The 15,125-nt window shown below is 45.1% G+C and overlaps 1 protein-coding gene across 2 annotated transcripts in view; it reads right to left on the bottom strand.

The window, feature by feature from the left end:
- Positions 1–11,835, bottom strand: part of DNAJC4 (DnaJ heat shock protein family (Hsp40) member C4) — a 43,576-nt gene extending 31,741 nt beyond the window's left edge. Inside the window, exon 1 of one of the 2 annotated variants that reach the window (XM_033174928.1) lies at positions 11,741–11,835. In XM_033174928.1, the coding sequence (XP_033030819.1) occupies positions 11,741–11,789 (49 nt within the window). In that variant the 5' untranslated portion in view covers positions 11,790–11,835. Of the gene's footprint in view, positions 1–11,727 lie in introns of both variants that reach the window. The other variant, XM_033174929.1, reaches the window with a different exon arrangement.
- Between the last annotated feature and the right edge of the window lie 3,290 nt (positions 11,836–15,125).

The following is a 15,125-nucleotide window of genomic DNA, read 5'->3' as shown; positions in this document are numbered from 1 at the left end:
AAATAGCTACTTTGAGATCTTTTATAGAAAGTCCTTGGAGATTGAAGTGTTCTCCTACTGGTTTCTCTGTCTTGTGATTCCTGGTATCAGATTTATGTCCATTTATCCTTTGGCGTAGGGTTTGGCCTGTTTGTCCAATATAGAGAGCTGAAGGGCACTGTTGGCATTTGATTGCATACACAATGTTGGAAGATGAGCAATTAAATAGTCCTGAGATGGTATGTTTGATGTTGTTGGGGCCAGTAATGGTGTTGTCCGGGTTTATGTGGCAGCAAAGTTGGCATCTGGGTTTATTGCAGGCTCTGGTACCAGTGTCCATGTTGAGTCCTGTTGTTGTATTGTTGTGGGTGAGGAGTTGTTTGAGGTTGGATGTCTGTCTGTAGGCGATGAAGGGTCTTCCTCCCAGAGGAAGAAAGGGAAGGCCTCTGGGATTTAAACAGTTGATGGATGGTGTGTTTGTGTGGTGCTTTAAGGTCTTAAAAGCATTTCACAGGCACAGGTTGACTCAGTAATCCGTACAACAGGCTTGTAAGCTAGGCCAGCATTATGAACATCCCCCGTGCTGCACTTGGGAGAGTGAAACCAAAATTTAAAAGTGGCTCAGGTAAGGTGACCTTGAGAGCCTTGCTGCCAAGCCAAGATTATTTTATTTAAAAGATGTGCATCAGGAAGCACTGGCAAAGTCCCCCAAAAGGATTTTTCCTTGAGATGGCAGGTTTGAAAACAAGTTGATCTTCTCAAACTGTCCCATTCAGTCCTGAAACATCTAGAGGGCACCATGTCACCAACTGGCACCTCTCTGGTGAATGCCTTGTGTACTTTGCACTGGGGACCCCAAAACCTTGGAAACAACATAAGGGCTGTTGCGCTAGGATTGTCCACACCCTTGACCTTGCCATCCTGGGTTTGTGAGGGTCTTCAAGGTCAGGATAGGAAGGGACAGGTGGATGCTGGTCAGCGACTGATTTGAGCCTCATCCACCCCGACTGGAAGAACCAGCAGAGTAGGCGCCTCTGGTCATATTTCCACGATCTGCTGAACTCTGGCCAGGAACTCACAAGTGGTTGTGCTTTGCTTGGCTCCTTTTAGTTGTGGCAGCCCTTCCCTCTCCCATACAGCTGCACTGGTTTCCAGTTCATTCCCAGGGCCAATCTAAGGTGCTCCTATTAGCATTTAAAGCCCTTGAAAACCTTAGGCCCCCAAATATCTGGAAGGTCACCACCCTCGGAAGTTCGGTGGAGATGGGGAGAGGGCCTTCTCTGTGGCAGCCCCTAAGCTGTGGGATTCCCTCCCCACAGAGGTGCATCCTTTATATAGCTTTTATCATATCCTAAAGACAGATCGCTTTACCCTGGCCTTTGACACCATATATATATATGTGTGTGTGTGTGTGTGTGTGGTGTCAAAGGCCAGGGTAAAGCGATGTGTCTTCAGATACACGTGTGTGTGTGTGTGTGTGTGTGTGTGTGTGTGTGTGTGTTTTAGGACCCACTTACCCTATTCTTGGGATTGTAATTTGACTTGAAATATTTTTAATAGTGTATTTTTTTAAACTGGTGCAACCCAGCATGGGATCTTACACTAAAGGACAGGTAAGAAAACATGTAAGTAAATTATTATGATTGCATTATCCGTCAGCTGCTTCAGACATCTATTTATGCCCGGACTTTCTCTGACCCATAAGATTGGATCATGCTTATAAATATTGTTTCCCTGTTTTTTTATGGTGCACCTCTATTGTTGTTGTTATTTATAAGACTTGTTACCCGGAGATCTCCGAGTACTTAAGAATACATTTAAAACATCAATGCATTATACCACAAAAACAGAACAAGACAACCCCATAACAGCCGTAGGAAGCATTGGGAGACAACATCATCGTAGTTCATCTTAGGACACACTTGTATTATTTTTATGCTGTATTTTTTGTATACCACTTAGAGAATTTCAATTATTAAGTAGTTTAGTTTTTTAAATTAGCTAAAACACACATATCAGGTGCCTCTGTTGAGTAGGAAAGTGGACTAGATGATCCCCAGATTCCACCCACCCCAAAAATGCTATTGAATGTTCATTTCCGCACAGTGCTGGCACAAGACTACATGTTTGAATTCTTTCCCAGTGAAGTGGGAGAAATCCTTATCTCCTTGCTTCTAGAAAAATAGTGCATCAGGCAGAAGGGCTATACTGGCTGAACCCTTGACCTTTTAACATGTCAAATGTGGCCCGTTGCCTGACAGCTGCCTCTGGTGTTCCCAGTGTTAATCCAGATCCAAACGATTATCAGGATCCACAGCAAAACTTTGGAAAACATGTCACCCTCTAGACGTCCTTTTTATTTTGCATTTAATCATAGAATTGTAGATTTGGAAGGGGCCACAACTGTAATCTAGTCCAACCTCTGGCAATGCAGGAATCTTTTGCTGCATTGTGATTGTTATTGGGACAATTCTACACAAACCCCCTTTCCATCATTGTTTGTGCCTGAAAAAGGTTTTGTGGTGGACGGACTATGATTCCAAACAGTGCATGCCTTGTAACTTCCTGCTAAAATCCTGCAACTTTTTGTGCCGCAAATGCTCTCGTGTTTGGCTGGCTTGTTTGTCCCCCTTTTGTTGCTCTGCGGCGCAAGAGTGCCCCCCTCTGGACAGCAATACTGCGGTAAACATTGGGGAAGCATTGCAGAGCAGCTAATAGAATGGAATTATGTGTGGACACAGTCCAGTATGAATGCACCACCAATGCACTATTATTGTGTCAATGGAACATTCCAGAATAGACTATCACACGCACGTACAACCCCACCAATCTGGAGGGGCCCCATGGCTGTTATCTCCCGCTGACCTTGAAGTGGCCAGGGGACATGGGTCCCTCCCTGGCTTCAGTCAGGCACTCCTTTAATCAAGAGCCAAAAATTATAAAGATGCAGTTCTCCATCTGCATCCCTGTCACTCGGCTGAGTTGCTGCTATGACAACCACCCTGCGACACCCCCCCTTTCTCTGTCACGTCCCATCGCCGAAAAACCATCAACGTGCCTCCCTTTGCCCTTTCTCAGCAACAACAAATTAATCATTATGATTTCTTGCTGTCTCCTCCAGGTCCAGGCCCCACTGATGGCTAGCTTTCTCCTGAGCTGATGGGGATGAGGAAATCAGCAGGCCCCCACAAAATTCATGCGTGGCCAGCCGCCAGCCCCCACCCCGACAGTTGAAAGCACTAAAGCAAACATTAACCAAGCTGAGGAAAACCATCTCAGTGGGAGGCAGACCTGTTAAAAGGGGGGGGCAAGTTTGTGATGTTACGGATATGCTGTCATTTTCCTGCCGTTTTACAGATAAAAGACGGATTTGCCACCTGTTTGGCTTCCCAAAGCGCCTTAAACTAGCTCAAATCCTCTCTCTGCAACCTCTCCCCACCGCTCATGGGATAACAGTCTTGTGGAGTTAAAAATATAAAACGACAGACATAGGAAGCCGCCTTACATCGAATGTCACACACCATTGGTCCATCTAGCTCACTATTGTCTTCACTGACTGGCAGCAGCTCTCCAGAGTCTCTATTAGCCCCACCTGCAGATGTGGGGAATTGCATGGCACATCCTGCATACAAAGCAGACACCCCTGAGCTCTGCCCCTTCCTACACCCACCAGAGATGTTGGGGTGCCTGGGATTCAAGAGAAGATAACACAATTTTAGAGAAAACGTCTGCTTGCAGGAATCGTAAAGGTAAAGGTAAAGGGACCCCTGACCATTAGGTCCAGTCGCAGACGACTCTGGGGTTGCGGTGCTCATCTCGCTTTACTGGCCGAGGGAGCCAGCGTACAGCTTCGGGGTCATGTAGCCAGCATGACTAAAGGCGCTTTTGGCAAACCAGAGCAGCGCACGGAAACGCTGTTTACCTTCCCGCCGGAGCGGTACCTATTTATCTACTTGCACTGCATGCTTTCGAACTGCTAGGTTGGCAGGAGCAGGGACCGAGCAATTGGAGCTCACCCCATAGCAGGGATTCGAACCGCAAACCCTAGGCTCTTTCCCCCAAATATCATCATCCCCTCTAACTTCGCCATCCCTTGGTTTCTCAAAGCAGGAAGAAGTGGGGAGGCAAGGGGGAGTTGTGGAGGGGGAGCTGTATGCAAAGGTAAAAAGAGAACACTTTTTAAACAAACACCTTGGAAGGCGGTGGACTCTCCCTCGTGGGAGGTTTTTAAACAGAGGTTGGGTGACCATCTGTCAGAGATTCTTTAGCTGTGATTCCTGCATCGCAGGGGGCTGGAACAGATGCCCCTTGGGGCTCCCTTCCAGCTCTACAGTCCTGTGGTTCCATGAAGTGATTGCATCTCCTTGACTGAGCAAACTGCCCTGAGAGAAACTAGCAGAAACTGACTGCCTGGATGACTAGCAGTGTATTTTTAGCAAACTGTTTTGCTTGCCCGAGTCAGAGCCCAGTCAGCTGGGACCCCACCACATAGGGCTAAACTCATTTCAAATCAATTCAGTGGATCCAGAGCATTGCAATTCTTCCTCCGTTTACAGTGGTACTTTGGTTTTCGAATGTCTCGGAAGTCGAACATTTGGGTTTTTGAACTCCAAAAACCTGGAAGTACCGTAAATGCTTCCGTTTTCGAACACGGCTTGGAAGTCCAACGGATTCCACTGAGTGTACATGTTATTTTTTTCTTTTTTTAAAGTAATCTTTATTGGTTTTATTTACACACATTAAAAAATATTTACAGTCTCATCAATACAAATAAAATAAAAAGAAGAAGAAATAGAAGAAAAAACAAAGAAGAAGAAAAAGAAAAACACGAGAAAAAAAGTTAAAATTGGTTTACATTGGTCCATCTAACACAGTGCCTGGAAGCATGTCTCTATTTTTCTGCATGCAAAGCAGATACACTGGAGCAGAGCTACTGCCCTTCCTATAAAGTGCTCTATAAACATCATTAACAAATAAAATGAATATTTTCCTAACAACTTCAACTGTCACCCCTATCACAGGCCATAGGTAGGCTAGGTGCTTCTACACACACACACACACACACACACACAGAGTTTCCACCACCATCTCTTCCTTTCTGCCAACTCAGCAGTATTGAGTGTTTATTTCTCTTGTTTCAGAGTTTGCAGAAACACCATCTGGCTCATTACAGTGTGGAGCACATGGAAATAAATTCTACACCATTAATCAGGACAAAACAAACAAACAAACAATCAGATAGAAAGAGGCCAAGCCAAGCATCCCGAAAGGGCATTTGTAGGTGCTTTGTAGGCACCAGCAGCTAACACTTGGGGACAGGCCGTGGAACAGTGGGAGAGCATCTGCTTTGAATGCAGAAGGTGCCAGGTTCAATCCCTGGCTTCCCCCAGAAAGGGCTGGGACAGTTTACCAGCAGGTTCATCTCATACAGAACCTTATTCCAAAAAATAACTTAGTAGCACTTTCTTCTAGCAGTACATGTTCATAAAATGGAATGCTGATTGAGGAACAGCAATCTTTTCTCATCAGGGAACGATAAAAGCCAGCTGGCCTTCCATTAACATGACTGTATGGTCTGGTAGACCCAGGAGAGCTCAATTTAGTCCCTTTGGATGAAACCCCGTGTCCTTCAAGCAGAGGGCACAGCCCAATCAGATTTAGATCAGGGACAGTGAAACCTTCTGACCCATTTGTCAGAGCAACCAGGGCTTCTGTCTCAAAGCAGGTAGAAAGGCAATGGAGCAAGGAGACTAGGGATTAAGTCCTTGCTCTCTTAGGTCCCCTCCCAGGCATCCTTTTTACTGTGCACTCATGATGATTTGCGCTCGTGGTAATGATTATCCCCAACCCCACTTTCAATACTTGTAAGGACGTTCAGTGGCTGCTCATGAGTAAAACGCCAAACGTAGAACTTCTAAACTAAGTTCTTTATTGTGCAAGTTATGTACAATGGAGCAAAAGTTCAAATGTCCATCTCATCCCTCCGCAGAGTCCAGGAATGACCCCTTCCGGTTCTTTGTCCAGCAAAAGAGGCGCAGGATTCTAAACCCACGCCTCCCCCTTCCACGTCCTTCCTGCCTGCGCCCTCGGAGCGTGGGAACCTGACCCCGGTCCCCGCTATCCCCTCGGCGTTCAGGCTCTGCGATCCTTTCAGAGCCCCTGCACTGCCTTCCTGTCTCTAACTCCCCTTCCCCGCTGGAGGAATGGTCGCTTCCGGCGGGGGAGGGGGGGACGAACTGGTAAAGAGCGGAGGGGGTTCTCTATATTGCCAACGCCCCCGCGACTCTACCACCCGCGGGGAGGGGGTTTCCTGACAATACTGTTTCATGGAATCATAGAATTGTAGAGTTGGAAGGGATCCCAAGGGTCATCTGGTCCAATTCCCTGCAATGCAGGAATCTCAACTAAAGCATCAGTGACAGACGGCCATCCAACCTCTGCTTAAAAACCTCCAAAGAAGGAGAATCCACAACCTACCGAGAGAGACTGTCAAACAACTCTTACTGTCAGAAAGCTCTTCCGGATGTTTAGTCAGAATCTCCTTTCTTGTAACTTGAAGCTATTGGTTTGAGTCCTTCCCTCTGGAGCAGGGGAAAACAAGCTTGCTCCATCTTCCATGTGACAGCCCTTTAGGTATTTGAAGATAGCTATAATATCTCCTCTTTTGACGATTTGTGGCAAACCACAGTTTGCTATTTTGTTCAAGCAAGGTAAACAATGGTTTGGGCAAACCATAGTTCTACAAACCACAACACTGAGGTCACAGCTGTGGCTGACGTAAGCCACAATTTGCAAAGCTCACTTTGCACCTCCATTCATGAAGTGCTAAGATGCGCATGTGTGATGTTCACATCACTGCTGACTCGTTTTCTAGTCGGATTGAAGCTGGTTTGAGAAAATAATGCATCAAACAGCAGTATTTGTCAATAAACTATACGATCAGCATGGATGGTGGCTAATGTTGTGCGGATTAGGGTTCAAAAGCTAGCAATAGGGGTACACCGGATGCAGAATAAGCAGCAACATGAACATACTCTGAAGTTTGCATATTAGAAAAAGCAAAAAGGTTTGGAAAGAACTTGCTCATCGCGTCCCCAAGGAGAAATTTCAACCGTAACAGAACAGCGTCTGTGATTCCCAATCCCTGCAGCAACTTTCACCACACTAATCAAACCAAATGCTAATTAGAACAGCTCATGCACACCGAGGCTTAGGCAGCAACTCACTTTTAAAACCTCACTGCTCCTTTCAGCCAATGGAGCAAATGGGAGCCAATCCAGCTTTATTGCTAGTATCATTTCTGTTGTCTCTCTCCCCCCCCCCTTTTTAAATTAACTTTTTTTTACAAGTAAACAAAGCAGCCAGGACCCACAGGCCATTTGTTTTCACAGTAATCCGGTCGCCTACCAGCAAGCGCCACCTATTAAACTAGGCCAGGTTAGTTGCACCCCAGGGAGAACTTCAACAAGAAGAGCAGACTGGAGGAATTTAGGACCGAAGACGTTCAAGCAACAATTGCTTAAAAGAAAACAGAAATAAAGGCACAGGGTACAGAGGTGAAGGAAAGGAATATTTTGAAGTGTCTGACAGCTGTTTAAAATGTGCAGGCTTGGAACCCCCTGTGGGGTATGTACGGTTGCACACAAAACAACCTTGAAGCTGTCAGTTGCATGCTGTGCTTAAACCCCCACAGGAAATACTGAAGGCACAGAGTGTTGCTCCAGTCCAGTGTAGCCTATTCAAGGGGAAGGGGGTCTTGGGTTAACCCGGGGGAGCACACTGTAACCTGGCAGACAAGTTTGAGCAAACGACTAAGCCACAATAATTTTACCAGCTGAATTTAAACCTTGAGAGGCTATCGCTGGCCTGGCAATTGTGCACAAACACAGGAAGTCAGTCCATCTGCCTCAATATTGTCTCCACCAAGAATGAGAAATCTGGGACCCCCCAGATGCTCACAGAATCATAGAACTGTAGAGTTGGAAGGGATCCCAAGGGTCATCAGGTCCAACCCCCTGCAACGCAGGAACCTCAGCTAAAGCATACATGACAGGTGGCCACCCAAGGAGCTTCCACCACCCCTGGCCATTGGCGACACTGGCTGGAGATGCTGGGAGTTGGAGTCTGAAAAACATTTGGAGGGCCTCACAGGTCCCTCAATCCACTGATGGGATGGAAGCAGCTCTCCAGAGTCTCAGAGAACAGTCTTTCTTGGGCCTACCTATACATGGCTTGACTACTGAGCTATGGCTGTTCCCTAAACGATGGTCTGCTCTGTTGAATGAGCAAGGTCAAAAGGCCAAGCTCCTAATATTTAGACCTGGCTTGGCCAATCTCATACTGTCTCCTGCTGCCTTCATGGCACTGATGCTGTTCTGACACAATGCAACCTTTTCCCAATCTGGGGATCTCTAGATGTTGCTGAACTCCATCAGCTCCTACTGGCATGGCCAGTAGTTAAGGATGAATGAAGTTGAGGCCCAGCCATATCTGGAGGGCGACAGGTTCCTCACCACTATGCTAGATGGACTTCTGATGTCCTGATGCCACATAACAGCCACTGTGTCCTGATGCCAAATAACAGCCACTGGCCCTCAGAAGACAAGCTCTACCTCCAACCTTTATTGGCTGAGCTGCTCTGGTGTTACGGACTATCTATGGACATTCCAACTTCTCAAGAAGAGTTCTCAGTCCAGCTCCAGCCAGCATGGTAGTGATCAGGGATGATGATGATGATGATGATGATAATAATAATAATAATAATAATAATACGTAATTTCCCCAGCCACTCTGTATGATGGGAACTGCAGTCCTGCAACATCGAGAGGGCCACAGGTTAGGGAAGGCTGACCCAATGGCTTCAGTGCCCAAAAAGGACTCTTACCTCACATTGTCTCATGCTGTCTTAAGAAACCTGTAAGAAAGCTGGGGTTAACAAGTCACACAAGAGTACCTACTTTTTCAGTGGGGACAACTAGAATCCTAGTGGACTGTAGTGTTTTAAATTAAAGGAGAATAGCCAGAATGTTTTACATAGTATGATTTGTGTAACTGGAAGAAAAGTTAAATGGGGTGGCCACAGAACTGTGCCTCCAGATGCTTATCAATATGAATTGTTTTACACAGACATAACTCGATGTACGTAGTAAGTAAAATAAGGATTATCTTCAAACACAATTTTTAAAAGCCATAAAACTTCAAGAATGTCTTTGGTTTTTCTTCATGGTCTGTCTCACATGTCAAAGTCCCTGACAAACTCCACTTGACCTACAAATGTAACATCCATTTCCATGCTGTTTAAGCCCAAATTTAGCATTCATCACGCAATGGGGCGGTGGGGGAACTATACTCCCAAATGGTGCTGGGGGTGGGGAGCAAGGCGAGATGAACTCCTGGCATTCCTTAAGCACAGCAGCAAAACAAACAGCAATTAGGTCACTAAAACAGGTTTAACTCTGACTTCTTACACGTCCTTTTTTTTTTTTTTTTTTTTCTTTCTCACCCCACAAGGACTGCTATAAAGTTGAAAGGTATCTGCTAATCTGTGCTAAAGAAAGGGAGGAGAGAGGGTGGAGGAGAGTTTGGGATATCATCTTTTCCCTTCAGCTAATGCTCACACCCAACCCTACATTGCCAGGCCACTCCTATCAAAATGTAGACAGTAAACTTTTGTAAAATAAAATATTTTATTAAAATCTCCCAAAACAACCAAATCTATTATTCCTTTCAGGTATTTATTTACCACTTGAGAAAATTTCTAAGCAGTGATGGGCATGGTTGTAAGGCACATCAGACCATCGCCTGAAGCTAAGCAAGTCTGAGTCTGATCAGCGTCTGATTAGGTGGCCACCACATGGGCACTGCTTTAAGCTCCATGATAAAATATATCCACACACACACACACACACACTGCAAAAAAGCCCAAGCCTCTGCTGCAAACATGGTAACTAAGGGCTGGTAACCTTTGAGGCACTTCTGGATGACCTGTTTATTAAGCATTGGTCCCAATTTGTTTCAGGGGAAGTCTTCAGGAGAAGATGCTGCACCAATCAAGCAAGCAAGCAATCCCACACTTTCCAATGGATTTCCCCCTCGCTTTCCTGTTTTCAGCAAGTCTGGGTTTTGAAAGTAATCAGGCTCGCTGCACAAGACGTCCAACTGTGCAACCACTATGTGAGTGAATCCCACCCCAAAACAGCAACGGTCTGGAACCACCCTTGGAAATCTTGTGCTCTTGCACACTTCCTGTGACTTTTTTTTTAAGTGCACACACAGAGGTACAGAAATATCATTCCAGGAATGCGAAAACAAGAGTGTAGGGCAGGGGTGGGAGTGGTAGCAATTGAGGGATGGGGCCTGAATTGCAGGGAGCTGGACGACCCTTGGAGTCCCTTCCAACTCTACTATTCTATGAACCCACAACATGGAAAAATTGTATCACCTGTGTGGACCAGAAACAGTGGTATAGCTATGAAAAGAAGACTTAAATAATGCATTGTGTGAATCCTGGTGGGCCAGTTATTCGTTTATTAATGTATATCCTGCTTATATGCCAAAATGACTTCTAAGTAGTTTAGAATTAATCAAGAACACAGCAGGGTGGTGGGGAGGCGCTCAGCTATTTGTCTGCAAGATATTGCCTTATACAGAAGCATTGTGACAGCATAATCCTAACCACATTGTGTTTGAGAAAGGGCTGTAGCTCAGTGATAGAGCATCTGCTTTGCATGCAGAAGGTCCCAGGTTCAACCCCCGGCATCTCCTGGGGGAGTCTCCCTCTCTGAAACCCTGGAGCTTCAGCCAGTCGGTGTGCAGACAACACTGAGTTAGATGGACCGAAGATCTGACTTCGTATCAGGCAGCTTCTTATGTTCCTGTGTCTGCTCAGAAGTAAGTCCTAGTGAATTTAATGAGACTTACTCCCAAGTAAGAGGGGTTAAGACTGCAGTCAAAGTTAGCTGCATTTATCCCCCACCGCACTAAAACTACTAAGACAAGTTACTAAAAACATAAATCCAACTGATGTTCATCTAACTTAGCATAGATTGCACCCGCTATGTCCATAGTACGTTTTTTTTCTTATATATATATATATAATCATTTTTATTACATTTTCTGTTATACAATTTAAAATACTTGTTTTACATCCTTAAGTTATCAATGACTTTCCTTCTTCTCTTTCCATGGTTCATTTTACATATCACGAATCCCTGGCTATTTTACAGAAACTATGCCGATCAGTATTCCATTATTGCTTCCATCAAAACTTATTTACACTGTTGAATTTATCTTACTGCTGCCAGCGTTTTCAGCTGTACACAGTTATTTCCCATATATTCAATAAACGTTACCATTATAGTTATGCATAACACAAATCTGTAATATTGGTATTTATAGACTGGCTATCTGCACGAAAATTATTAACATCCCAAATACGACCATCCCATAATTAATCGGGTGGGGGTGCCCAAAATCAGAAGGGCGGAACCATACTAATGCTGGCAGATTTTTCCCGGGGTAGGAAACGGGAGGGCACTAACGTCAAAACCAACAGATAATGAACAAGGCAGATACTGTTGCAAGGAGCGGGGTTTCAAGGACCAATAGTTTTGAACAGTGTGGAAACGGAAGGCGCGCTGCTATTAAACGAGAAGTTAAATCAATACCGGCCACCTAAGGCCGAGCGGGGAGGGAAGGATAACGCAAGGAGGAAAGGGGGAGTGGTAATGGTGGGGACACGGCGGTTACCATAGAAACTCACAGTCAGCCCTCGGGTCGCGACCGCCATTTTGATGCCGCCGCCGCCTCATCCAACTCGCCGGCTGCTTTTGGGCCCGCCCCTTTCGAAAACGGAGGAGGGGTGGAGCGACATCCGGGCATTTCCCAATCACCTTGGGCTAACCTAGTTAGGAGTCAAGTTGACTTTTAACCTAAAACCGTTGGTTAACATTAAAAGCAAATCCCATTGAATGCAATGGGGCTTACACACAGGTGCAATTGCAGCCGCAATATAAACTGATAGCATTTGTATAGTTCCTTTTCCTGGAATATATGATATAAATATGAAAATAAATAAATTTGCCCAATGGTTGCGTTAGGAGTTGTATACATTGCATGCACTGTCTTTTTACAACAGGTGTGTCATGTTGTTGCATTGGGCGAAAAGCCCTTCTGAGCTACGCCAATAAAACAACAATGTGAGATGCAAAAATTGGGCAGATCTCCTTACTGTCACTGGGAACCTGGGTTCCAATTTTCAATGGAGAGAGGAAAACGTTACATGCATCACGTATATGTGTCCAGTCCATCACAGTTAATGCGTTTTTTGGTAACCTTTCGTTAAAATTGTTTTTCTTTTTCATGTTTCTGGGAGTTGCTCCTAAAAACAGTTGTGAGGCGCTTCCATGGGCATGATTATGTGTTTTAAATCCACTAGAAGGAAGGGAGAATGGATTCACTGAGACCAGATAAATAGGTTCCCCACCCACATCTTAGAGACTGGGCAGAGTCTCTATGGCATGAGATGGGCCTTTTGGTAACCAGTCTTTGCTGCTGATTGCTTAAGGATCAGGGACCAGTTCAAATGTTGGCCTCCAGAGGTCTGTGCCATCAAGTGCCTCTCCTCCCAAAGAACTGCTGTCCACAACTTGTTTGCATTGAACATTGTTTTCCTGATAGTAGCCCACAAATGTCTGAGGTCAACACACAGCCTCTGAACCAGACAGGTCAACAGCTACTGACGCAGACTATGCTAATGCTGCTTTGCTTTTTTTTTATGCAAATGAAATACAAGCTAAATCCAGGGGGTTTAAATGCCAGGGCCTCAGCCAAACCTGCCTGCCTTGACTTGAAAAGGAGATCCATAGCAAGCAGTGCTGTCTCTAAATGAAGGCTTGGGACAGATCACAAGCCCTCCGTCACAAAGGTTGTGGGAATGGTGCCAACAGCCAAGGGAAGAGGGTGCAGGAGGGGCTCTTGCCAACAAAACCCACTTTTGTCAAAATTGCTACAGTGACTTCACCCTTTCACTGGGGAAGTGAAGGGGAGGGATAATGGTCCCTTTTCTCCTGCCTGGGGTTCCCCCTACAATGGCTTCAGTCAGGGCTGCTTAGTGGAAGTGTCAGAAGGGGGGTGCTGTTGCCAAGGGAGCAGGGACTGTCATGAGGGGCAGGACCCCCACATGGTGTCAAGGTGAGGTTATAGTATAAAGAGAGACGGAATGATGAGATGTTCAAGAGGCTGTACAACTTGGAGGTTCAGTTTTATTTGAAGAACGAAGGAAGACAAGAGACTTAATGGTGTTTTTCTAATATTTGGTTTATTTACAAATGCATAAGCATAAATGGAGACAAGCTGCATACACGCCCCACAGAACATAAGAAGAGCCTAGCTGCATCCTGTTCTCACACTGGCAAAGCCAAATGCCCCAATGGGAAGCCCACAAGCAGGACCTGAATACAACATGTTATGTACTGAGTTGAATAGGATCCAAAATGCAGCAGTCTGATTGATCCTAGAACAATAGGATTCAGAATGCGGCAGTTTGATTGGTCCTAGAACAATAAGATTCAGAATGCAGAAGTCTGATTGGTCCTAGAACAATAGGATCCAGAATGCAGCAGTCTGATTGGTCCGCAGGAGCCACCCAATCCAGCTCCAGGTGGAAGTGAATCCGCAACCCGATTGGCATACAGGAGTATCCCGGAATTAGCCAATCACGTGGGGCCCATTGTGTAAATAGTGTATATAAAGCAGACATTTTGGGGGAACTGCACTCCTTGCTACAATGAGCTGAATAAAGAGCATGAAATCCACACCTGACTTTGAGTATATTTCACAACAGCACTCTCCAAACTTGCAACTCCCTAACAACTGGTATTCAGAGGCATATTGCCTCCAACAATGGAGGCAGAACATCACCATGGCTAGTAACCATTGATAACCTTCCCCTCCGTTGATCTGTCTAATCCTCTTTTAAAGCCATCTGTTGCCATCGTATGGGAACAAATCCCATAACTGAACTATGTGCGGTGTGTTTTTCAACCCTTCAGGTAGAAAATTCCCCTGTAGAGTATTCGTCTCATGAAACCAGATGTTCCTCAGCAGGCAACAAATTAAAAAGCAAGCAAGGCTTTTACCAAGACAGGCACCATCTTGAATCCAGCCAGGCTGTGTTTGGTTTCCATTTATGCTGACATAACTGGGGAAATACTTCAGGAAAGAAGCCCGGAAACATTTCTCTCATTTCCTTTTCGGACAGACACTCCTCTTATTTATCTACTTTGTGGTCTTCATTGTGCTCTGTTATCTATTTCACAGCCAGGCTTGAGGGAAATGAAAGTTACCAGTTGATTTTGGTGGGTCTACTCTAAGTTGGAGTTACTTGGACACAACCCTTAAAATGTCCCGATTTCTAGATGAACACAAACTGAAACAACTTTGGGACAGCAGACAGCAGATGCCAGCTTTGTGTACCAAATAAATAAAGTATAAAAACTGCCTTTGGGATTAGAGAAACTTCTGTAGTCTGCATTTTTTAGATTGTGTTGATTTTTCCATGGAGTATCTGGGAAAAGGACCAACCACCCCAGAAGCAGAGGTTTGAGGCAAAATACCTTGAGGTCTTCAGTGCTGGTCGGCAAGGAAAAAATAGTTATATAAAAGGAGAATCCCTGGATGCCAAAATCCAAGATTGGGGCAAGTACTCTTTGGTGAGCGAACACCAGCAGAGATTTAAAATCACAAAACACGCAGCACAGTAAAGCATAGAAATATAGGCTGTTAGACCTTTATAACAGTCCAAAATAGTCTACTCTTCCCCCAACATAGAAAAAGACAAGGTTGGTAAGTTAAGAATTGTTTCTTTACAAACACTCCAAAGGTCAGGTTCATGTGCTTTTCCATACATCAGTCAGAAAACACAGGCAGTACAACTTGGCTTAGTTACAATGGTGAAAGTTCCTAAATTATTGGTATAGGAACTCAACAACAGCTTGTAAGAGTCATGCAGTCTGAGATGCAGCAACCAACTCAAAACCTCTTCACACGCCAAGTTTCTCAGGCAGACTGGAATGGGAACAAATATTTGATTACTTGTTCCCTCTCAAGGTGAGCTAAGCCTGGTATTAATTAGACTTTAGCATGAT

Source organism: Lacerta agilis, chromosome 17, assembly GCF_009819535.1.
Source record: "Lacerta agilis isolate rLacAgi1 chromosome 17, rLacAgi1.pri, whole genome shotgun sequence".
Taxonomy (NCBI): Eukaryota; Metazoa; Chordata; class Lepidosauria; order Squamata; family Lacertidae; genus Lacerta; species Lacerta agilis.
The sequence above is the reverse complement of the archived record's forward strand: the minus strand, read 5'-3'. Positions and strand labels throughout refer to the sequence as shown.